Raw genomic sequence first — 24831 nt, 5'->3', positions numbered from 1 at the left:
CACTACTGTGGGGGCTGTCATTCCAGTGTCAGTAACTGTAGTCCATATGGGTCCAGAGACCTTTGTTGAAATCCATTCCACATTTTCTTTGCCACCTTTTCTGTGCTGTAGTGTATTTCAATTGAGTCTCTGCAAGTCAATTGGTATTCCTGATCCCCATTATTTCAAATGGGCCTTTCCCATTGTTTCCAAAGGGCAATTTTGTCATCCGTTTTAGTACATCCCACAGAAAGCCCCAGCGTTTGAATGAAGTCTGTAAAGTGGACTGATCAGCGAGCGTGCATCTAATTCTGGTGAAGTTTTCAGCATTCGATCAAACTACTTCAACTGGTAACAGAGGTTCAGAGAGACGCAATTGCTCAACTTCCGGCGCACAAATGTATTGAAAATCCAATCCGGATTTGCAGGGGCGGTTCATCTGGGTGCCTGTACCGGCCCTTGCTGAGGACAGAAGCTGCTCTATTCGCGGCGTCGGCTGAAGAAGGTGAGATTGCAGCCTGGCTACCCGAGAGCGTGATGATGAATCCCAGCCTGGTCTCCGCTTTTTTATGCTGCTGTGCTGTCACGATCCTGCTCCTGAATTGGCGCAGGAGGAGGACCGGCCAAAGGAAGATGCAGGAGGCGAGGTGGAGGCGGGATCGCGCGCTGCAACAAATGGAAAAGGCTGCTGGAAACTTCAAGCAGCAGGTAACGTGCGGGTGCGGGTGGAGAGGGCTATTTTCTGTGAAGATGTTACGGATCATTGCCTGAGGAATTCCAGACCTCCCTCAAGGCGCAGAGCCAGACGCGTTTGCTCTTTACCACAGCCAGTGGATCGGAGTTATCTGAATCCTTTTTCCCTCGGACGAATGCAGCTAGATTCTGTGATGAAAGTGGACGCATCCAAGTCTGGGGAGGGCTCCTTGCAAACTTAGGAGGATTTCGACAGGAGTGCTTTTATCATTGCATTGATGGGAGACACTGCAACTACTGAAAGTTATCCTTATAGGATGTTGTCCTACAATCTATAATCAGTAGGTTAATTCTTTACATACTGTGGTTTTCCAACAAATAAATGTTGCTTATGCTGCCCCTGTTATTAACGTTTAATTCCAATTCTATCCTCACCCAGAGGCCTAGGATGTTGTAACGGTGTAGCATTCATGTGGATTCCAGCAGGGCTGCCTTTCGAATGTGACTGAGGTTGATTTTGTCGATTTGAAGACATTTCAAGTGCCACCATAGTGTTTTCGGAATGGCACCCAGGGTGCTGAGTACCCCTGGGATCACCTCAGCTAGTTCGTGCCATAGTCGCTGAATCTTGATTTTCAAATTGTGGTATTTAGTGATCTTCTCATGTTTTTCATGATGATGATGTAATAAAACAAATCTCAATTTTACAACTGCCTGCTCATTTGAGAGATTCCACCCAAAACTATCCTGGTATACATAGGTTATAGATCCCAGTTACCCCATGTCACTCTCTGCCTCCATCTAATTCCCTCTCAACTAAAGTGGAGACTGCCTTCTTTGCGTGACAGTACTCTTGACTGACCCATGAGGAAGGATGAGATATACATATTTTTAGTAAAGCAACAAATAATAAAGTTTTAGGACTGACACTGTGGACTTTCGTGGATGAACCATTCTTCACTTTTGGACAGAGCACAGGAGTTGATATGAGTGAGGGGCTTGAGGTCTACACAGAAAATCGCAGGGCTTATTCATATCACTGTTCCAAATGTGGCTTAGCTGCAGATTAAAACATTAGAGGTATTGATGCTTTCAGAAGGTCAGCAATATACAAAAAGTAGAAAAGTGCTGTTGCAGAGTGAAACTGGCACTTCAGAGAATCCGTTATTCAGATAGGTTATTATTGGTGTATGAAACATTTAGCAATCCCCATCTCATTTGACTACCCAGTAATCCTTCCAAAAAAAGTTTCTCCTATTGGCATTTTACAGATAATGAACTGACTGTTTGAGCTGGCAAAGACTATCTGGTTAACTCATTTCCAAGGAAGGATCTGAGGATCTTCCAGGTCAAAGATCAGGCTGATAGCCACCACTTAAAACACTCTTCACTCTACTCATGTTGCTTCTGTGTCCAGTTCTAAATACCATATCTCATAAATACAAGATTTACAGCCCCGTTTAAATCATATGTTTTACAATGCAAGTGTCATTTGGAGCAAGAACAAGTGCTCTTTCCATTGAATCACATCTGTTTGCATGAGGAGATCAGCTACCATGGTGTTCTCTTCCTGCTCTGTTGAAACATCTCTCTATTTAATTCTGTGTGGGAAAGTGTGGGAGCAACCACTGTAAACCATTGCAAATTTCTTCTTCAGAATCCCAGCCACCAACCAGCACCGATACTGGCTTTCACCCTGCCTCAGTTGTGTGGAAATCTCAGGGATGGCTCACTCTCACCTGAGACTGTCTTATGCACTTACATGGACAAGGTGAGAACTAGTTTCTTTATCACCAAATCTGATTTAGACTGATAAAACTGCAGGTGGTTTCCAGTTCCCTGGTTGCAGTTGATGGTTCCTTGTTCTCCAACTAAAAATGCAGATGATATTTAAACAGGTCTACATTCCAAAATAAAGGTTGAATTTTCCCAAATCATATACCCTAAATTCTGGAGACTGTTCCTTGCAAACGGATGACTTATTTTTCTGTTCATAGCAAAACACACTTTACAGATTTTGGACTGGGTACTCCTTAAGACCAGTTTTCAGAATCATGGGATTTATTATTTGGAATAGTCCAAAGCTTATTTGTGGAGTGAAAACTGTCTGCTTTTGCAAAGCAAACCTCATTCTGTTCGTGTGTGTGTTGTGATGGTGGAAATTATGGCTCTGAACTGAATTTTGCCTTTTCCTGCTTTTCCTAGGCCCTGGATGTGACTAGAGAGATCAACTGTGTGACTGATTATCTGGAGAATAGTGAATCCCAGCTTCTGCATCTGAAAAGCCAGGGGAAGAAAGGCTTGCTCTATGGGGTTCCCGTCAGCATAAAGGATTCCATTGACTGCAAGGTACATTAAAGTTCCTCATAGAATGAAGTACAGGATATTCCTGTAGCAAACCAGTAGTTGGGTATGCATCTTTCCTGGTAGTTTTTAAATAATTCTTGTCAGATATTATTCTTAGATCACAAGTCAGCGGTGATAGAATTCCAATTCTTAGCCTAAGCTGCCTCATAGAGTGGTTGTGAGGATACAATAAAAAGGGGGAAATCTACATAGAATCATAGAGTTGGAAGAGACCCCAAGGGCCATCAAGTCAAGCCGACCAATGCAGGAGCACACTATCAAAGCACACCTGACAGATGGCCATTGAGCCTGTCTTTAAAAACCTCCAAAGAAGGAGACTCCACCACACCCTGAAGTAGTGCATTGCACTGTCAAACAGCCCTTACCGTCAGGAAGTTTTTCTGGATGTTTATGTGGAATCTCTTTTCCTTCACCTTGAACCCATTAATCATGGTCCTAGTCTCTGGAGCAGCAGAAAACAAGCTTGCTCCTTTACCAACATGACATCCCTTCAAATATCTAAATATGGCTATCATGTCACCTCTTAAACTTCTCTTCACCAAACTAAACATACCTAGCTCCCTAAGTCTCTCCTTGTAGGGCATGGATTCCACACCTTTTACCATTTTGGTTGCCCTCCTCTGGACCCATTCCAGCTTGTCAATATCCTTCTTGAATTGCAGTGCCCAGAACTGTACACAATATTCCAGGTGAGGTCTAACCAATGCTGAATTGAGAGGTACAATTACATCCCTTGATCTTGACACTATTCTCCTATTGATACTGCCCAAAATCGCATTGGCTTTCTTGGTTGCCGCATCTTACTGCTGACTCACGTTCAGTTTGTGGGCTACTAAGACTCCCAGATCCCTTTCGCATGATATAGTATTGTCAAGCAAGGTGTCACCCATCCTATATCTGTGCATTTCATTTTTTTCTGCCTAAGTGTAGTATCTTACATTTATCTCTGTTGAAATTAATTTTCTTTGTTTTGGCCCAGCTCTCTAATCTGTCCAGTTCACTTTCAATTCTGACTCTGAACTCGGGGGTATTAGCTACCCTTCCTAATTTGGTGTTATCTGTCAATTGGATTAGCATGCCCTCTATTCCATCATCCAAGTCATTGATAAAAATATTGAATAGCACTGAGCCCAGGACAGAACCCTGTGGCACCCCACTAGTCACTTCTCTCCAGGATGAAGATGGGCTATTAATGAGCACCCTTTGAGTTCAGTCAGTCAACCAATTACAAATTGGTAACTGGTTGTAGCATATGCTAATTATAACTCTGGAAGAAGGATGGGTAAAAAAAGTGATAGGTAAATAGGTGAGAAGTATTATTTTCTCCAGCTTCAATTCTTTTCTCTCACTTTTAAAGTAACCTTGTCTGGACTATACCAAAGAAATTTGAACAATGTAAGCTATATATTAACAAGTTTTCATAAAAATCCCTGAGGGAAATCTGCTTTTAATAATGTAGGAATGATGGGGGGAGGGTAGAACTGGCATTGTGCCATGAGCTACTTAATACATAACAATGTCCCTGACTTTTCCACAGCTCCTGTCAATCAGACTTGTGCTTGAAACTTTGTTCCCAGATTTGCATAGGCCCAATTCAGATTAGGATCACAGGGCACTTGGAAACAGGATTTAAGACTCCTCCCATATCATTGTCTGGATAGGAAATGTCTCAGGGGAGTCACTGTTTGCCCTCTTGAGGAAACTTGCATATGCTGATAGTTTGGAATATATTTTCCCAGCAAGAAATGTTTTTTTATGAAAGTTCAATTTCTCTTTATGCCACTCTCCAGGGCCATGACTCCACACTGGGTTTGGTGAAGCGTCTCCATAAACCAGCAACAGCAGATGCTGTGGTAGTTCAGGTGTTAAAACAACAGGGAGCAATTCCATTTGTCAAAACTAACGTTCCTCAGTCTTTGCTGAAGTAAGCCTGTAACTTTTTTTGCTATACTACATGTGTGGACATTTGTCTTCATTAGCTATCTTTAGGCATCATGAGATTGGTTTAGTTTAGCCCTTCTTTCCTAAACATGAAACTTGCTCTGTTAATTCAGCACTGTTAATTCAGCAACAGGCTGCAAAGGAGGTAGTGCGGAAGTAAAACAGAAATTATACCTTGTAAGTTGTAAGCAGGAGTTACAGTTCACAACTGAAGAAGTTGTCACAAAAACATAATTCTCAAACCGTGATTCTCAAACTGGTTGGACCCATGAAAGCAATTTTTACAGCAGACTATTTACGATTATCTAAGCCAACTATCTATTATTATTAGCTATTATTAGCTATCTAAGTCTTACAACAATGAGATTTTTTTCAACCTATTAATCACGTGTGTGGTACTTATACTCTTATGCTCTTCAAAGGGAATAATTGCCCTTAAAGGTTGGGAGCAGTGGTGGGATTCAAATAATTTACAACCGGTTCCGGTAGTGGGATTCAAATAATTTAACAACTGGTTGGGTGCTGTGTGGTTTCCGGGCTGTATGGCCGTGTTCTAGCAGCATTCTCTCCTGACGTTTCGCCTGCATCTGTGGCTGGCATCTTCAGAGGATCTGATGTTGGGAAAGCAAGTGGAGTATATATCTGTTGGAGTGTCCAGGGTGGGTGGGGAAACCTTGTCTGTGAGTAACAAAGGCGGCAACCAGGTCAATAGTTGAGGGCATCTGAATAGAAGTATGAGTAACAATGAAGACTATAGCCTGGGAGATAGCAAGGTCACTGTAGATAGCAAGGTCACTGGTGGGAGCATCTGAATAGAAGTATCCTGGCCTTTGTTTCTTTTGTCTATGGTCATCCTGTGTTTGTGTGGAGCTGGTTTGGCACAGTCTTGACCCTAGTATTTTTCAACACTGGCAGCCAAGTTCTGTTCATTTTCATAGTTTCTTCCTTCCTGTTAAAATTGTCCATGTGCTTATGGATTTCAATTGCTTCTCTGTGTAGTCTGACGTAGTGGCTTTCAGAGTGGTCCAGAATTTCTGTTTTTTCAAATAATATTCTATGTCCAGGTTGGTTTATGTTGGTTTATGCGATGATGTTTTCCACTGGAATTCTGAGAGGCAACTCTCTGAGGCTGAAGTATCCATCTTAGCAAAAGGAGGCAATTTTGCTGTTACCACCACCAGAATTCCAGTGGAAAACATCATCGCTAATGTGGAATCAGCGATTTATCATCTCCCTGAGGAAGAAGCAAAGTAAGAGGGGAAACAGCAAGGATTCTGAGAAAGGCAAAACTTCCCTCCAGTAACATAACAAGGAAAGAAAGAAAAGCCATCAAAGATCTCAATTCTGATTCAGAAATCATTATTCTACCAGCAGTTAAAGGTAATGCCATGGTTATCATGGAAACAGACCAATACAAAGAAAAAATCAGACAACTTTTGGACCCCACAACATACAAAAAGTTAAAACAGGACCCAACCAACAAAATCACCAGGAAAACCAACACCTTGATTAAAAACTCCTCAATTGATCCAATCATTCGCAAACGTCTCTGCAAATCTGAAGCTCACCCTCCTAGACTCTATGGACTCCCAAAAATCCACAAGGACTCCACTCCACTCAGACCTATTGTGAGTGCAATTGGATCTCCTACATATGATTTGGCACAGTTTCTGGCCACACAACTGCAAATCCATATTGGACTTACTACACATTACATTAAGGACTCAACTCACTTCATTGAAAAAATCAGCAAACTCAAACTCAACCCCAATGACAAACTGATCAGTTTTGATGTGGTGTCCCTATTCACCAAGGTCCCCATAGCAGACACCATGACACTCATTAACCAGAAATTCCCAAAAGACATCACAGCCCTGTTTCAACATTGTCTCACTACCAGCTACTTCCAGTGGGATAATGAATACTATGAACAGAAAGATGGGGTAGCCATGGGTAGCCCTCTTAGCCCTGTAATAGCTAATTTTTATATGGAACATTTTGAGAAACAAGCCCTGAAAACAGCACCAAAAAAGCCCACCATATGGTTCCGTTATGTGGATGACACATTCACCATATGGAGCCACGGAGAAGAAGAACTAAACACGTTCCTGGACCATATCAACAAGATCCACCCAAACATCCAATTTACTATGGAGAAAGAAAATGAAGGAAAACTGCCATTTTTAGATGTTTTAGTCATCCGCAAACCAAACCAGCAATTGGGACACACAGTATACAGAAAACCTACTCACACAGACAGATATCTACACAAAAACTCCAATCACCATCCAGGGCAAAAAAGGAGCACCATAAAAACTTTGGTACATCGCGCAAACAGAATCTGTGAACCTCACCTCCTACAAGATGAATTGAATCACCTAAACAGGGCTCTACAGGCTAATGGTTACTCTAATACAGAAATCAGAAGGGCTGCAAGACCAAGAACAAGCCACATGAAGATAAAGAGCCATCTAGAGGGAAGGTGTTCTTACCATACATCAAGGGAACCACTGATCGCATAGGAAAACTGATGAAGAAGCACAACCTACAAACAATCTACAGACCCACTAGGAAAATTCAACAGATGCTACGTTCAGCAAAGGATAAGAGGGATCCTTTAGCTACTGCAGGAGTCTATCGCATACCATGCAGCTGTGGACAAGTCTACATAGGAACCACCAAACGCAGCGCACAGACACGTATCAAAGAACACGAAAGGCACTGCAGACTATTTCAGCCAGAAAAATCAGCAATAGCAGAACACATGATAAACCAACCTGGACATAGAATATTATTTGAAAAAACAGAAATTCTGGACCACTCTGAAAGCCACTACGTCAGACTACACAGAGAAGCAATTGAAATCCATAAGCACATGGACAATTTTAACAGGAAGGAAGAAACTATGAAAATGAACAGAACTTGGCTGCCAGTGTTGAAAAATACTAGGGTCAAGACTGTGTCAAACCAGCTCCACACAAACACAGGATGACCATAGACAAAAGAAACAAAGGCCAGGATACTTCTATTCAGATGCTCCCACCAGTGACCTTGCTATCTACAGGGTTACTCCCAGGCTATAGTCTTCATTGTTACTCATACTTCTATTCAGATGCCCTCAACTATTGACCTGGTTAAGAACATAAGAACAAGCCAGCTGGATCAGACCAGAGTCCATCTAGTCCAGCTCTCTGCTACTCGCAGTGGCCCACCAGGTGCCTTTGGGAGTTCACATGTAGGATGTGAAAGCAATGGCCTTCTGCGGCTGTTGCTCCCGAGCACCTGGATTGTTAAGGCATTTGCAATCTCAGATCAAGAGGATCAAGATTGGTAGCCATAAATCGACTTCTCCTCCATAAATCTGTTCAAGCCCCTTTTAAAGCTATCCAGGTTAGTGGCCATCACCACCTCCTGTGGCAGCATATTCCAAACACCAATCACACGTTGCGTGAAGAAGTGTTTCCTTTTATTAGTTCTAATTCTTCCCCCCAGCATTTTCAATGAATGCCCCCTGGTTCTAGTATTGTGAGAAAGAGAGAAAAATTTCTCTCTGTCAACATTTTCTACCCCATGCATAATTTTATAGACTTCAATCATATCCCCCCTCAGACGTCTCCTCTCCAAACTAAAGAGTCCCAAACGCTGCAGCCTTTCCTCATAAGGAAGGTGCTCCAGTCCCTCAATCATCCTCGTTGCCCTTCTCTGCACTTTTTCTACAATATCCTTTTTGAGATGTGGCAACCAGAACTGAACACAGTACTCCAAGTGCGGTTGCACCACGGCTTTATATAAGGGCATGACAATCTTTGCAGTTTTATTATCAATTCCTTTTCTAATTATCCCCATCATAGAGTTTGCCTTTTTCACAGCTGCCATGCATTGAGTTGACATTCCCATGGAACTATCAACTAAGACGCCCAAATCCCTTTCCTGGTCTGTGACTGATAGCACTGACCCCTGTAGCGTGTATGTGAAGTTTGGATTTTTTGCCCCTATGTGCATCACTTTGCATTTTGCTACATTGAACTGCATTTGCCATTTCTTAGCCCACTCACCTAATTTATCAAGGTCCGCTTGGAGCTCCTCACAATCCTTTGTGGTTCTCACCACCCTACATAATTTGGTATCATCTGCAAATTTGGCCACCACGCTACCCACCCCTACTTCCAGGTCATTTATGAATAGGTTAAAGAGCACTGGTCCCAATACGGATCCTTGGGGGACACCACTCCCTACATCTCTCCATTGTGAGAATTTCTCATTTACACCCACTCTTTGCTTCCTGTTTCTCAACCAGTTTTTAATCCATAGGAGGACTTCCCCTCTTATTCCTTCATTGCTGAGTTTTCTCAATAGTCTCTGGTGAGGAACTTTGTCAAAAGCCTTTTGGAAATCCAAGTAGACAATGTCCACTGGTTCCCCCTTATCCACATGCCTGTTTACATCCTCAAAGAACTCTAGTAAGTTTGTAAGACAGGATTTGCCTCTGCAAAAGCCATGCTGACTCTTTCTCAGCAGGTCTTGCTTTTGTACATGTTTTATAATTTTATCTTTAATGACAGATTCTACTAATTTACCAGGAACAGATGTCAAACTGACTGGCCTGTAATTTCCTGGGTCCCCCCTAGTTCCTTTCTTAAAGATTGGTGTGACATTGGCCATCTTCCAGTCTTCAGGGATGGAGCCTGATTTCAAGGATAAGTTGCATATTAAAGTGAGAACATCAGCAATTTCATGCTTGAGCTCTTTAAGAACTCTTGGATGAATGCAATCTGGGCCAGGGGATTTGGTAGCATTTAGTTTATCAATGGCTGCCAGAACTTCTTCCTTGTCTACCACTATCTTCGTTAGTTCCTCGGATTCGCCTCCTAAGAAGCTTGGTTCAGGTGCAGGAATTTTCCTCACCTCCTCTTGGGTGAAGACAGATGCAAAGAATTCATTCAGCTTTTCTGCAATCTCCCTGTCATCTTTTAGCACACCCTTTGGTTGCCGCCTTTGTTACTCACAGACGAGGTTTCCCCACCCACCCTGGACACTCCAACAGATATATACTCCACTTGCTTTCCCAACATCAGATCCTCTGAAGATGCCAGCCACAGATGCAGGCGAAACGTCAGGAGAGAATGCTGCTAGAACATGGCCATACAGCCCGGAAACCACACAGCACCCAAGTGATTCCGGCCGTGAAAGCCTTCGACAATACATTAACAACTGGTTGTTTACAAGCACCATTTTAACAACCAGTTCTGCCGAAGTGGTACGAACTTGCTAAATCCCACCACTGGTCAGGAGATGTCCCATTTGTGCTTAAACGCAACCTTTTTCTAATTGGTAAATTGCCACCAGTTCTTTCGTTGTGTATTCGAGTCTTTGTAAATGTTGATTATGTCATGTATGTTTTTAAATCTTTTCATAAGAGCACTAGTCACTTATTAAAATTGCACGTGCACTTTAATTCTCCATCCTCTACAGGATCGCTATAAGTAGGCCGTGACTTGATGGCACTTCACACATATACACACACAATTTCTCCATTTTTGTCAGAGGACAAATATTTTTAACAGTTAGCAGTTCCTATCTCTTCTTCTTCTTCTTCTTCTTCTTCTTCTTCTTCTTCTTCTTCTTCTTCTTCTTCTTCTTCTTCTTATTATTATTATTATTATTATTATTATTATTATTATTATTATTATTATTATTATTATTATTATTATTATTATTATTATTTAGTTTTATATACCGCCCTTTCCCCAAAGGGCTCTGGGCAGTGTACAACATTTTAAATAACACATAGAGCACAGTTTAAGACATAAACAAAATATAACTATAAATAAGGTATATATAGGCTCTATTAAAATTAAATAGATAAAACCTGTTAAAATGTACAGCATACAGTGTTCTAGTATGCAATATATATAATATATGGCATCCGACAGCTAAAACCCTCCCAAGAGGGGAATGGTAGGTCCAACAGATGTTATAAAGACCACCAAGGGGGCGGGGAGGAGCCACATAAGCGGCCGGCCTCTCCAAAAGCCTGGTGGAAAACTTGGTCTTACAGGCCCTGCGGAACTCACCAAAATCTCGCAGGGCTCGGACAGCTGGAGGAAGAGAGTTCCACCAGGCAGGGGCCAGGGCCATAAAGGTCCTGGCCTAGGTGGAGGCCAGCCACATCATTGAGGGGCCGTAGACCACCAGCAAATTAGCCTCTGCCAAATGCAGAGGCCAAACTGGGACATGTGGAGTAAGATGGTCCTGGAGGCACAAGGGTCCCAGGCCACGTAAGGCCTTAAAGGTTAGCACCAACACCTTGAAAATGATTCAGAATTCAACTGGGAGCCAATGCAGGCAGCTCAACACAAGTGAAATATGATCTCTAAAGGCACCCCCTGTGAGCAGACAAGCCGCCACATGTTGGACCAGCTTCAATTTACGGATCAGGTGCAAGGGAAGGCCTGCGTAGAGCAAGTTACAATAGTAACTCCATCTTAGGGGGATGGAAAAATTCCTGCTATGCCCTTAATAGCTTCCAATTTCTAAGTAAGAGATTCCCCAGGAATGATGAAAACTGAGGTGGCCTGGCAGTTGTTTCCCTTAATTTGAGAGAGATTATGGTTAATTACACAGTACCGAGGCAAGTGGCACTCTGCACATGTTTCAGGGCTGTTTGAGCATTGAAAATGGAGTTCAGACCAAACCCCAGCACACCCTGTGTTTAACTACTTCCAGGTTAACCAAGAAGTAATTGGAAAGTGTTGGGTGGCTTTCTAGGAATAATAGCATGCTTTTTTCCCGTTTCTGTTCCCTCACAGCCCTTAATGCTAAAAAGAGAATTAGTGCATAGTGTTTGAAGGCGACACATGATCAGACCTCTGGCAGCACAGCATGGGTAGGGTTGGGTAGGTAAGTCTCCTATCTAGGGGTCTAAAGGACATGAAGTAGTCCTGACTGATCTTTGGTTGTGTTCACTCTCCCATTTCAGCTATGACTGCAGCAATCTGATCTTTGGGCAGACGGTGCATCCTATGGATCACACGAAAACCCCTGGTGGTTCTTCGGGAGGGGAAGCTTCCCTTATTAAAAGTGGAGGCTCTATCCTCGGCATTGGCACAGATGTAGGAGGGAGCATTCGCATTCCAGCTGCTTTCTGTGGAATTTGTGGATTCAAAGCCACAGGCAACAGAATCAGGTACTGTGTCATGTTAGACCCTTTAAATCTTACCCTAAGCATTGGTGTTGAAACCTGGAAACCTGAGGATTTTTGCTAAATGTTTCTTTATTTTTGGTCTTTCATAGCAAAAGAGGAATTGTACCCAGCATCCGTGGGCAAAAATCAGGTGAGGGATATCATTTGTTTTCATGTAGTTGGGGTTGATAAGGGATGAATGTGGCAGGGTAGCACTCTTGGTCTGTAACTGCTTACCTTGATGGATTCTAGGCAGAATCCATTTAGGTTTATCTGTCTAATTTATCTTCCTTGTTTCTCCAAAGAGCACAGAATGGCATCGATGGGGATATCCTGTTGTATACAAAAGCTTTAAATTGAATTATTTTAAAATAAGCAGTTCAGTCAGGGAAGATGGTATAAAGAGCCTTGGATAGCAAGACAATTAATAATGGGTGGGGGGTAAGATTGGGAGCTAGTTCTTCCTGAGCATTATAAGTTTAGTTATTACCCTGCTTACCTTACAGTTTTATCTCACACGTGCAGTCCAGAAAAAGAGTTCATCTTACGTTTGCATGCAAGTTATAGTCATGTATGGTCATAAAAAACCTTTCGGGTATAATCTTTTTTTTAAGGGGGAACTGTTTACACCTAGGGCCATATTCTTTTGGGGTAAATTCTTTTTAGGTGCATTTGAGCTTTAAATTCTATTTTTCAACTTCACAAAAGGCTACAAGAGACAGATTATAAAATAATTAAAATAAACAATATAAAATACAACAAAAGAAAAACAGAAATACTTTTAACACAGGCTAATGATTTGTTTTCTGGGATTGTGATAAACATGTCCATCTCACTTTGTTCCCAGAAATGCATGTGTGGTGCGACTGATCCTACTGTCAAGGCCTCTATTGTTCCCCTTTTTCCCTCCAGCTAGTCCAGGAGTAGGACCAATGGCCAGGGATGTTGATGGTCTTGTTCTGTGCATAAGAGCCATCCTGTGTGACCAAATGTTCCAGCTGGACCCCACAGTTGCTCCTCTTCCCTTCAATGAGAAGGTGAGAGACTGGGGTGGGGGCGGAGTATAGCTTTGGGGCAAAAACAAGACTTTTTTCTTGCTCATGGAAGGTATGGAAATAAGGAACAATTAGTGAATTCTCTCAGTATCCTCTTAAAGTAGTAGGCTTTCCATAGCCAAAAGCAAATTGCACTGGGTGACTCTGTGAGGGATATTCAAGAATAAATGCCCTCTATATTTTTAACCTCCCCTCATGACCACCGCATCAAGACTTGTTGAACTGAGAATGAAAGAGCATTCACCCAGTGATATCACTTGTAAGCACCATAAAACACCAGCAGCCTATTTAAAACAGCAGCTGGAGTTGCGGGGTGCAGCACATCCTTGGATCCTGGTCTTGAGAGGATTTATTTTCACACATCAGTTTGTATACAGATATCCAGCTCAGACAAACTACACCTGTGAGTGCTGCTTTGGCCCAGTTCCCTCCTGTGTGTCCTCGGATGAGACATTTTTGCATTCTCATTTCTCTGCGAACAACAGCTGGGGAAGGGGGAATGCTAATACAGAGATATCATATCATTTTCCAGCTGTGAGTTATTGAGGCAACTCAGGAGGGGGAACAGATCTGCAGTATACTTGTGGTTTCGTATAGTGTCCTTTGAATGAAGCAGTCCTCTCCAATGATCCTTGGTCACCCCTACTGGCTTCTTACATGGAGCTTTTACTCCATGGCAGTTACTTTCAATGTTACTTCTAAAGAGCAGGTAATCCACCTTGCCGTAGTGGCATCTGGCAAAGGGGATGCTTTCATGCAGTACAGGAGTGGGAATGCATGGTCCTTTTTAAAGAAGAGTCCATCTCTTTCTTTTTCCTATAATGCAAGTCAGCTTTTGAGTCTACAAATGCATGGGTCTGTGTAGCTGCATCAACTAAGACTAGAAGACAAGAGTACCTTCGTGCTAATGTAATTGAGAAGCGCTGACACTGTATCCACATTCTTTTCCATCAGCCAGCCAAGTTGGTAGAAGGGTGCTTAAAGATTAATTTGCTATTGTTACAGGTAGTTTTACACAGATGCATTTGCTGTAGGGAGGGTGTCTGAGTGACTCAAAATACATTCTAAAGTCACTTTTATGTCACTTGTCGTAATTGGAAGGTTACATGGACTTTGATTTATTGTTTTTGTTTTTCAAGAGCCCACTGTGATTAATGCTGTTGGGGGGGAAGTATGTCCAAAGTGTTCTTTTCCCATCTTTTATTGTTCTAGGTGTATTCCAGCTCTCAACCCCTCCGAATAGGATACTATACCACTGATTCGTTTACAGTGCCAAGCCCTTCCATGAAGCGGGCTGTTCTGGAAACCAAGCACCTCCTGGAGAAGGCTGGCCACACGGTGCGTCACATGGTTTGTCTTTTTAACCGTTTCCCTGTTCCTCTCAGGAATGGAGCAGAGTTTGAGTGATGGAAAGAAGGGCAGGACAGTCACTGTAACCAAGAAAAGATGTTCTTCATAACTGCCTATCTGAAAAAAGAGTTCTGCATCATCTGAGGTTTAGTGATTTTCCCCTCTAGCATGTGCCTTGGCTTCTTTGCTTCCTTAAATCATAAATAAAGCTATTTGTGGCTAGTTCAACTGTGTTCTCATAGGTCATGAGCATGACACAAATTCTGATATTTTTTAAATTCCTTTTTTAGTTGGTGCCCTTCAAGCCCTTAAACATAGAACATGTTATGAGCACCCTTGTGCCAGCGGGATTGTTTGCTGATGGTGGTACTACCTTTCTAGAAAGCTTGTAAGTCTTTAAACTCTGTATGTGGTTTGTGTGTGTAAATAAGAGAAGAAGACTTGATATTTGGCTCTTTTTATAGGCAAAGAAACATGCCTCTTCTTTCCTTATTGCTTAAGTTTTCTATTAACTTTAGCATGGTGGTAATACAAGTGATCAAAGTCCTGAGCCTTCCAGTTCTGGAAAACCATTGAACTGACAACAGTAAGCTTGTGAATTAGCTTAAGTAGGAGGACAGAACATTGACTTGTGCTGCTGCAAACCAAATTGAATTGCATGAAACTTTTGTTGTTTCCTTGTTAGGAGTTTTGTGCAAGATTCTGGTGTTCCTTTGGCAAAAAGGTCCATAGGATGCAACAGTATACCCTTATGGTACACTGTTTGTGGGTTTCTTAGAAGCTTCTGGCTGGCCACTGTTTGGAACAAGATCTGGATGTGTGGGATGACAATAGGGATCTATACTTTCTGGAGGACAGCTTTGTGATGTTTTATGTTATCTTCAAGGGGGAGGGGAAGGCACAAGGATTAAGAACATAACTGGCACTGTGAAACGTACTGATCTTGGCTTGTTATCTTTCAGCCAAGGGGAGTCTGCGGATCCCAATATAAAGGAGTTTCTGCTTATGGTAAAGTTACCTGGTTGGTTGAAAAGCTTCCTATCCTGGATCGTCAGAGCAATAGTAAGACTTGCTTTCATTGTGTTTTTTCTGGAATAAGAGCAACCAGTGGTTGTTATGTCTACAAAGTTGTGCTGACCCTTTTTGAGAGAGGAGTTCTGTTAAAATGGAAACAATTCCAGTGTGCAGCCCCCTTAATGATTATAAGAGATGTCACTGATACATGTCAGTAACTTGCTTCCTCATCTCAAAGGGGCTCTAGTCATTTTTAAAAAGCTGCTAAATCCAAGAGAAAATCAATTTCCTGTCTGAAATCACTTGAATTGAACAGGAAAGAATAAGGCTTTTTTCTCATTTAAAGGTGTTATGTAAAAGTGCTATATAAAAATGCAAAGCTTGGCATGATTGTTTGGAAACTGCAGTGGCAAAACTGTGCAATTCACTCATGGTGAAAGCAAGGAGGTGGCTGGGTGGTGAGAGACTAACAAGGCAGCAGCGTAGGCTTGCAGGATTGGCAGGTCATTGCTCAAGGCTGAACCAGGCGCTTGCTTCATCTTGCTTAGATCTGGAAGGGAGACTGCTAGTCAGCAGCCAAGGCGTCCTCTCAGTAATTGTGCCAGGAGTTTCCTTTAAGTGTGCTTGAGGACAAGTGTTGTGTGCTTCAAGATAGAACTCTGCCAATGTCAAATTGGCAAATACTATGATAGAATAGGATCTTTTTTGAATACCTGTTAACAATACTTGAACATTTTGAAGGGAGAGGGAGGTGCAGTGTGCTTCTGCACAATTATGGCTCAGTGTTAGAGCACATGTTTGACATACAGAATGTCCCAGGTTTGGCTAAAGGATCTATGATGCAACTGTGATGGAAGAGACACCCTCTAATTAAGACTCTGGAGCCAGAGCCGACCATAATGGGCTAAATGGACCAGTGGACAAAGCAGCTACATGTGCTCAGTTAAAGAATCTCTGGATTGTTGAGGAGTGCAAGGTGTGTTTGTGTTGTTTGATCTGGGCATAGTTGAACTACTCTCGAGGAGTATGTGCCTTGGCTGCAAATAAGGTTGGGGCAAGGAATTTGTCTTCCCCCACTCTTTGCTGCCTAACCTCAGGCACACCTGGCTGGAAATCCAGTTTTGATTTCCCCACCATGACTAACTGTGCTCCTTTTTGTTTGTTTTTAAAATAAAATAAAATGCCAAATATCTTGCAAATTTATCTGACTGCTTTCTTTAGCGGCAGCAGAGGAAAATTCATGTCTCTTGTGAATTTTTATTCTCAGATATTGTTTTCAGTAGGACCCACCCATGAATTAGCTTAAATTCACATGGAAATCAAGGAAACTTAAAGCTATCCAGCATAATTATAGCAAAATTACCTCTTTGTGCTACCTTAGTTTGTCAGGAGGGATATTCAACTACCTGCCGTGGTCAGAGAAGTTTGCAGGAGTATGTTCCTTTTGTTATTTAGCAAACTACATGAACTATTACATCCTGCCAAAAGAGCCTCTAGCATCTTAAAGCATTGCACATGGCTTTCCAATCAAAGTTTCTGCTATTCTCTTACCTACTTGTGTTCTTATTCTCTAAGATAATATGCAGATTACTTCTGATCATTTCTGGCATTTATTCCAGGCTCCTGTTCGCAGGGTTTGAGTGGGAGCAAATCCTTTAACCCATGGTTTGGGCACGATTTAGCCTGAGAAAAATGGGCTTCTATGCCTATGGATTCCTGAAAATCTTTGGCTCCAATTTCAAGGCAAAATTCTACACCTCCTTGTTATGCTGATCAATTAGGTGTGAATAGTGTGCCATTAGTTGTAGTAAACTGTATCAGCATAACTGTACCAGGGTAAATTACTGGTGATTTGGGGTCTTAGGGAGAGAAACATGCAATGCCTGTTCCAGCAGGTATGTTCCTATTTAAACTTAAAAATTTGCAGACTTTGATTTTCAGTTTAAATTCCTTTTGTTTCCTTAGAGTCCTCGTATGTCAAAATCCCTGAGGAGCATGAAGGAGAAGTAAGATGTGCTGCAGACTTAAAGGCATAATTCTTAGAATTCTATATCCTGCATTGGATACATATCTTTCAGTTAGATGTAGCAAGTTGGAAAGCAATCATAGTTCCACCAGCCAGTTCCCTGCATGGTCCTTTTTGACTGCAGTAGCAGGAGATGTAAATGAGCATGTCCAGGACTAGAGAGAATAACCGGAATTATTTTGTGGTGTTGTTTCATTCTACTAATGCCTGAGATAGTTCCAGATGTCAGGCAGGCATGCGGTGGAAGCCTTTGTGCAGTTTTACTGCAATAGAATGCATGTGGCAAAGTTGCTTGTTTTGAAAGTATAATCATATCAAAATCTACCTGAACTTGAGAGAGGAGAGTGCAGAAAGGGAAGCAGTGGGGCAGGCTGCCAGCCTTCATGATGTGATCTTAAATAAGCAATGTTCGAGCATAGTTTGTGCTCAATCTGGCACCTGAATCCCATCATAACTCTTTTTGGTGAAGGCTGAAGAGAAACCTGGGATCCCTGGTCCAGTGGAAGGCCAATGCGGGTGTGGTATTTGCAAGAGGGAATCAGTGGGGGCAAAGGTGGAATTTGTACACAGGAGAGTTAACAAGTGATGCTGCATTAGCTCAGTTCCCACAACTTTGCAAATGCTGACTTGTGAACATGCTTCAGTAACTCCATTCCAACTACAAATATAAGTAGGAAAGCAGTAATTCTGCCGTAATGACCTTTTCATTATTTTCTATTCATTGATATTTCAGGTCTGTCAATCAGCTTTGGAAACTTCATACTGAAGTTGAGGTAATTTTTGAAAATGGTTTCTTTGCTAGGTAATGTTTTGTAAAGCATAGTGGAAATGCTACTATAATCTTCACCAGTATCGGACAACAGATGTTCCAGGCACAACTAAGAACACTCTAATCTGTTTGTTCAAAAGTATAATACGAAGATATCTAGTGATTGGCTCATAGCATCATCAGTCACAGACCAGGAAAGGGATTTGGGCGTCCATGGGAATGTCAACTCAATGCATGGCAGCTGTGAAAAAGGCAAACTCTATGCTGGGGATAATTAGGAAATGAATTGATAACAAAACTGCAAGGATTGTCATGCCCTTATATAAAGCCATGGTATGACCACACTTGGAGTACTGTGTTCTGGTTGCCACATCTCAAAAAGTACTGTGTTCTGGTTGCCACATCTCAAAAAGGATATCGAAGAGATAGAAAAAGCGCAGAGAAGGGCAATGAGGATGATTGAAGGATTGGAGCACCTTCCTTATGAGGAGAGGCTGCAGCGTTTGGGACTCTTTAGTTTGGAGAGGAGACGTCTGAGGGGGGATATAATTGAAGTCTATAAAATTATGCACGGGGTAGAAAATATTGACAGAGAGAAATTTTTCTCTCTTTCTCACAATACTAGAACCAGGGGGCATTTATTGAAAATGCTGGGGGGAAGAATTAGGACTAATAAAAGGAAACACTTCTTCACGCAATGTGTGATTGGTGTTTGGAATATGCTGCCACAGGAGGTGTTGATGGCCACTAACCTGGATAGCTTTAAAAAGGGCTTGGACAGATTTATGGAGGAGAAGTCGATCTATGGCTACCAATCTTGATCCTCCTTGATCTCAGATTGCAAATGCCTTAGCAGACCAGGTGCTCAGGAGCAGCAGCAGCAGAAGGCCATTGCTTTCACCTCCTGCATGTGAGCTCCCAAAGGCACCCGGTGGGCCACTGCGAGTTTCAGAGAGCTGGACTAGATGGACTCTGGTCTGATCCAGCAGGCTAGTTCTTATGTTCTATTTAATTAAAACATGAACTGCATCAAACTCTCTGAATTTTTGTCATCAGAGTTTGACTTCTCCACCTCTCCCCTACCCTGCTTGTGTGTGTGTTTGGGGGGGGAGCGCCCCCTCCCTATTAAACTCTGCATTACATTCTTACTACTGATCTTTGCCTTCTAGATTGTGACTTCTTGGGGAGTCTTTATTTTATGCGCTTGCTCAATCTATTGGCTATGGTAAATCTCATTTTCTTCATTGTCGTGGGAGAGGAACTATGATGCTTGTCCTAGTAACATTCCTGCTTGCTGCCTGATGTGCTGAAGAATACTTGTCCTGTGCTTTCTTGTTTTAGGAATACTGCCATGAATTCATTGCTGAATGGAAGAGGCTCAATTTGGATGTGGTGCTTTGTCCTGCCCTGGGTCCAGCTTTTAAGATTGGGTTTCCAGGGAAAATATCAGGTACCGTACTTAAGAGGAAATTGAACTGGCAGAAGCCATTGGTGTCCACTAGAGAACTTCCATAGCATTAAGAAAAGTTTCATGCCACCTCTCCAGGAATCTTACTATTAATAAAAGTAATAAATTAAATATTAAAATTTCAATTAAAAGCCAGCTTCAGGAAAAGCCCAGCATAAAAATATGGACTATAAAAACAAACCTCAGACAACTTAAAATAAATTTCCAGATTAAAAATGTTACCCCTTCATTAAAAACCTGAGTGAATAGAAACATTTTGGCCTAAAAGAGAGCAATGCCGATGCCAGGTGAGTCTCAAGGGGAAGGGCATTCCACAAACAAGCTGCCATTACTAAAAAGGTCTGTTTCTGGTTGCCACCCACATTACCTCTAAAGGTAGCGTGCTCAGGACGGGGCCTTTACGGCAGATCTTAACAGACAGACTGGACAATATGGGAAGAGGAGGCAGTCCTTCCGGTACCCTGGCTGCAAGCCATTTAGGACTCTGAAGATAAGAACCAGAACTTTGAAATTTGCCTTGAAACAAATGTGCAGCCAGCGCAGATCTTTCAGTACAGGGGTGATATGGGCCCTGTACCCCCACCCCCCCACCCCCAACAATAGCCTGGCCATTTTGGATGAGCTGAAATTTCCAAACTGTTTTCAAAGGCAGCCCCATGTTGCAGGCCCCAGTTGGAGATTGTCTTTGGGCAAGAAAAGGTTTGCCTCCCATTGACTGTGAGAAGAGTATCATTTCCCAGCATGGGTCGCTGGTTGTTAATGATGTGTTCAGCCAGTTTGAGCTGAGAGCCATATTTTCATGTTCGAAGCTTATTGTAACCTGCCTAGAGCCCTTCGGGGATTGGGTGGGATATAAATCCAAAAATAAATAAAAAATCTCCAGGCAGACCCACCTAACTTATCTGATAAGGAGCTGGGTGTCATCTGCATGTTGGAGGCGCCTTACTCCAAAACCCCTGATTATGTCTCCTAGAGGATTCAGCATGGAGGATAAGATGGTATCCTTTTGGACCCTGTAGCATAAATGCCATGGGGTTGAGCAGCAGTCCCTGGGAATGTTTTCTGGAAATGATTGGTCAAATAATAGTGAAACCACCAAATTAGGGTAGCTCCCACTCCCAACTCAGCCAGCCTCTCCAGAAGGATACCATGACTGCTGGCACTGAACACTGCAGAAGAATCAACATGGATTAATTTCCCCATCAGTCTCCCAGTAAAGGTCATCAGTCAGGGCAACCAAGGCCCTTTCTGTCACAAACTAGGCCTGGGTTCAGACCTGAGTTTTAGATAATCCATCTCCTCCTTGAAGCTGCACAGTCACCGCTGAAACAGTTTGCTCAAAAATGGAACATTGGCCACTGGAGAGTATTTGCTTGGGGTTACTGGGATCCAGGAATACCTTTGTCAGGAGGAATCGAATGATCTCCTCTTTCAAGGTGGTCAGAACGACACCCTCCCACAGAGAGCATTTTTTTGCATCCTATATCTAAATAACCAGGCCTTCCTGGCTTGACACAAATAGCCACAAAGGGCCCAGAATAAGGTTCTTTCTCTAATGGTTCAGAGGTGTAACTATTAATAGAATTTCTTGATAACTTTTCCCTGAGACTTGCTATGAATGTAGCTGACTCAGCTCCCTTTTCATCAACTGTGATGGAGTCTCTGCTGTTCTCTCCTTGACCCATCCCAGCCAACCAGGCTAATAACATGTAATTCATCAGTGAGTTTGAGATTGTTTTGTCAGTGGGAAAAGTGCAGTTTGGTTTGGAAGAAACATTCTCCCATCCCAGCTTTCACTTTGAAGCATTCATAACTCTCTAACTCAGCGGTTCTCAACCTGGGGGTCGGGACCCCTTTGGGGGTCGAACGACCCTTTCATAAGGGTCGCCTAAGACTCTTTGCATCAGTGTTCTCCATCTGTAAAATGGATAAATGTTAGGGTCACCGCAACATGAGGAACTGTATTAAAGAATCGCGGCATTAGGAAGGTTGAGGACCACTGCTCTGACTCTTCTGGTGAGAGCGAAGCATAACATAAACACCATCAATTCAAACTTTCTCTTGTTTCTTAAATGGACTCAATGGCTGCTTCCATGGTGCAGGTGCTGTGGTGTTACTAATAATCCCTTCAATGTTATGGGTGTGCCGCAGGGTAGTCATGACATTTGTTAAGTGGCTTCCTATTCAGTTCTTCTGATCTTATGGAAAGTCACAGCAGAGAAACTTCTTTCAAGCATATTCATCATCATCATCATTGTTACCATTATTGGCATAAAAAGTTAAATATAAAACTTTAAAATCAGCTTAACACTGTTGTACATAATTAAAATCCTACATAACCTACATAATCCTCTGCTTGGCAGCTTCTAAGAGCAATCATGAAATAAAGCTCTCATTGCACATTGGAAAGTGTAGAGTGAATTTAAAGGAGCATGAGATTACTGTAACTTGCTTTATTCAAGGCTACCTTGGGACCTGCTCTGGAAACTCCAACTGCTCCCAAATGCAGCAGTGAGGGTCCTTACTGGAACCTCGTGGCAGGCACATATCCATCCTGTGCTCTGCCAGCTACACTGGCTCCAGGTGGAGTACCAGGTTAGGTCCCAGGTTTTCATTCTAATGTACAAGGCCCTAAACAGCCTGGGGCCAGTGTATTTACAGGACCATCTCTTTTGTTCTGTCCCTTGAAGGATACTTTGATCCTCAATCAAGAATCTACTTGTGGTCTCTAGTCCAGGGGAAGTCCAACATGCCTTGACCAGGGCCAGGGCCTTTTCAGCCCTGGCTCCAACCTGGTAGAACGCTTTGTCTAGTGCAGGGGTAGGGAACCTTTAACACTCAAAGAGCCATTTGGACCCGTTTTCCATGGGAAAAGAAAACACTTGGAGCCGCAAATAATTTTTGACATTTAAAATAAAAATAACACTATATATATAGGGGGTTTTTTTTACCTTTTACTCCACTCATTCTGAGAAGCGCATGGATGCGCCCACCCCACTGCCTGCAGGGCGGGCAAGGATGAAGCCGGCGGCTCGGCTCGTGGAGCCACAGTACAAGGGCAGAAGAGCCGCATGCGGCTCTCGAGCCGCAGGTTCCCTACCCCTGGTCTAGTGAGACCTGGGCCCTGTGGGATTTGATGCAGGGTCTGTAAGACAGCTGTTCCAAGGCATATAGATGAGGTGGCGAAGGTTACTATCTTAGGCCTCCCCCCTTCTCTGACCCTCTCTGATCCTTAGTTCTTATTGAATTTGGATATGTTATCGCCAACAGGATTTGTGTAGAAATTGTGTGGTCTTAAATTGTTGATTGCATCATATTTATCGTACATTAAATAATATTGTATGGTCAGTTGGAAACTGCTCTGAGCCCAAAAGGAGAGGGGTGGTATAGAAACATAATAAAATAAATGAATGAATAGTTCTTTTCCTCCTAGGAGCAGCTAATTCCTGTTGTAAATTCCAGCAGCAAAAAAAGAATCAGTCTTAGAACTGCAATAATACCCTTTAATATAAGTGTTCATTGTGGCACTGTATTTCTTTGTTTATCTACAGTTATCTATTTTCTAAAAACAGGGTAACAGTTTGTCTTCTAGGGTTTGTAGTGATGGGTCATGAGATTTGCCTTATGAAACTGCCTGCTGCAAATACAGTGCAGGAATAATCAGATTCCCCAATTTTTCCTTTTTAAAATTATGCTTATTGCATTGTGTGTGGGGGGTGTGTGTCTCTTTTTTATATCTGCACAGTGGGGGCAAGTTACACGATCTTATATAACTTCCTGGACTTCCCTGCTGGAGTTGTGCCGGTCACGACAGTGACAGCGAAAGATGAGGAGGATTTGAAAACTCTCAGAGGCCACTACGATGATATATGGGACAGGACTTTAAAGAAGGTATATCGCCCAACCTTCTTGGCAATGACACTTGCTGGCAACCTTGTTTGCCACTTGTTATGAAAAATTCCTCTCCCCCTGTTCTCTCCTTGCAGGCAGCAGCAGGAGCAATAGGACTCCCTGTGGCTGTCCAGTGTGTGGCTTTGCCCTGGCAGGATGAGCTGTGCCTCCGGTTCATGAAAGAGGTGGAGAAGCTGACCCAAGAAAAACAAAGGAAGTGTTGAATGTGATGTTGCATAAAACAGGCCTCTGGAATTTGGTGCTGTCTTTGATCAAATGGTTTAAGAACATCGTTGCCTCATGAACAGTGAAAGTGCATCAGTGGTCCCATGGTCACTTGTCCCTTTGTGAATGCTTCTGACAAAGGGTCCTTGCAGTCTATGCAACTGCAGCTGCTGTCTGACACAGCCCCAAATGCTGAGGCAGGGAGTGATTGCCTGCTTCGTCCGCACACTAAAGAATCTAATTCTGAGTGGAGTGGAAAGAATGTAAGGACCTCACTCACTCACTCACTCACTCACTCACTCACTCACTCACACTCACTCACTCACTCACTCACTCACTCACTCACTCACTCACTCACTCACTCACTCACACACACACACACACACACACACACACACACACACACACACACACACACACACACACACACACAGATAATAAGTCACTCAGCCACATGGGACTAATATAGTTTCCCAAGCTTGCTGGTGAACTTCAATTTGACAGGGCACCTGTTTGTTTAGGTTCTGCCTCTGCATTCCTCTTTCTCCTTGGCCACTATTCAAAGTCCTAAAAGGTGCTCTTGTAACCCTAATTAGATTAGATTTTTAGAGACAGGCATTTTTTATTCATTTAAAATATTTCCATACAGTTCAAAGAACATGTTACCATTTTCTAAACTGTAGCCTTTAAAAAATTATGAAATGGACTTTATTCTGTTTGTGAATAATTGGTGCAATGTAAAATATAAATGTATGTTTAAAAATTGTCCTTCATTTATTCATTTTTATTTCCATGTGGCCAAGTTATGTTTGGGACGGGGGTGGGGGAGAGTGGAGATATTATGGCCATTTGATGTTAAGAAGAAAAAAA

At 42.5% G+C, this 24831-nt stretch overlaps 1 protein-coding gene across 2 annotated transcripts; it reads left to right on the top strand.

The window, feature by feature from the left end:
- The first annotated feature begins 182 nt into the window (after positions 1-182).
- On the top strand, positions 183-24734 carry LOC125432900 (fatty-acid amide hydrolase 1-like). 2 transcript variants are annotated; one of them, XM_048497032.1, is made up of 15 exons: positions 183-687; positions 2330-2443; positions 2878-3021; positions 4830-4963; positions 11960-12166; positions 12274-12314; positions 13076-13200; positions 14431-14556; positions 14859-14956; positions 15531-15630; positions 17548-17588; positions 18342-18381; positions 19719-19827; positions 23591-23736; positions 23832-24734. In XM_048497032.1, exons 1-15 carry the CDS (start codon positions 517-519, stop codon positions 23958-23960), a joined length of 1725 nt encoding a protein of 574 aa, XP_048352989.1. In that variant the 5' UTR covers positions 183-516; the 3' UTR covers positions 23961-24734. The 2 variants fall into 2 exon arrangements, with proteins under 2 accessions (XP_048352989.1, XP_048352988.1); XM_048497031.1 differs by having other exon boundaries at positions 14431-14568.
- The last annotated feature ends 97 nt before the right edge of the window (positions 24735-24831 follow it).

The sequence above is a fragment of the Sphaerodactylus townsendi genome, linkage group LG05, assembly GCF_021028975.2.
Source record: "Sphaerodactylus townsendi isolate TG3544 linkage group LG05, MPM_Stown_v2.3, whole genome shotgun sequence".
NCBI classification, from domain to species: Eukaryota; Metazoa; Chordata; class Lepidosauria; order Squamata; family Sphaerodactylidae; genus Sphaerodactylus; species Sphaerodactylus townsendi.
The sequence above is the reverse complement of the archived record's forward strand: the minus strand, read 5'-3'. Positions and strand labels throughout refer to the sequence as shown.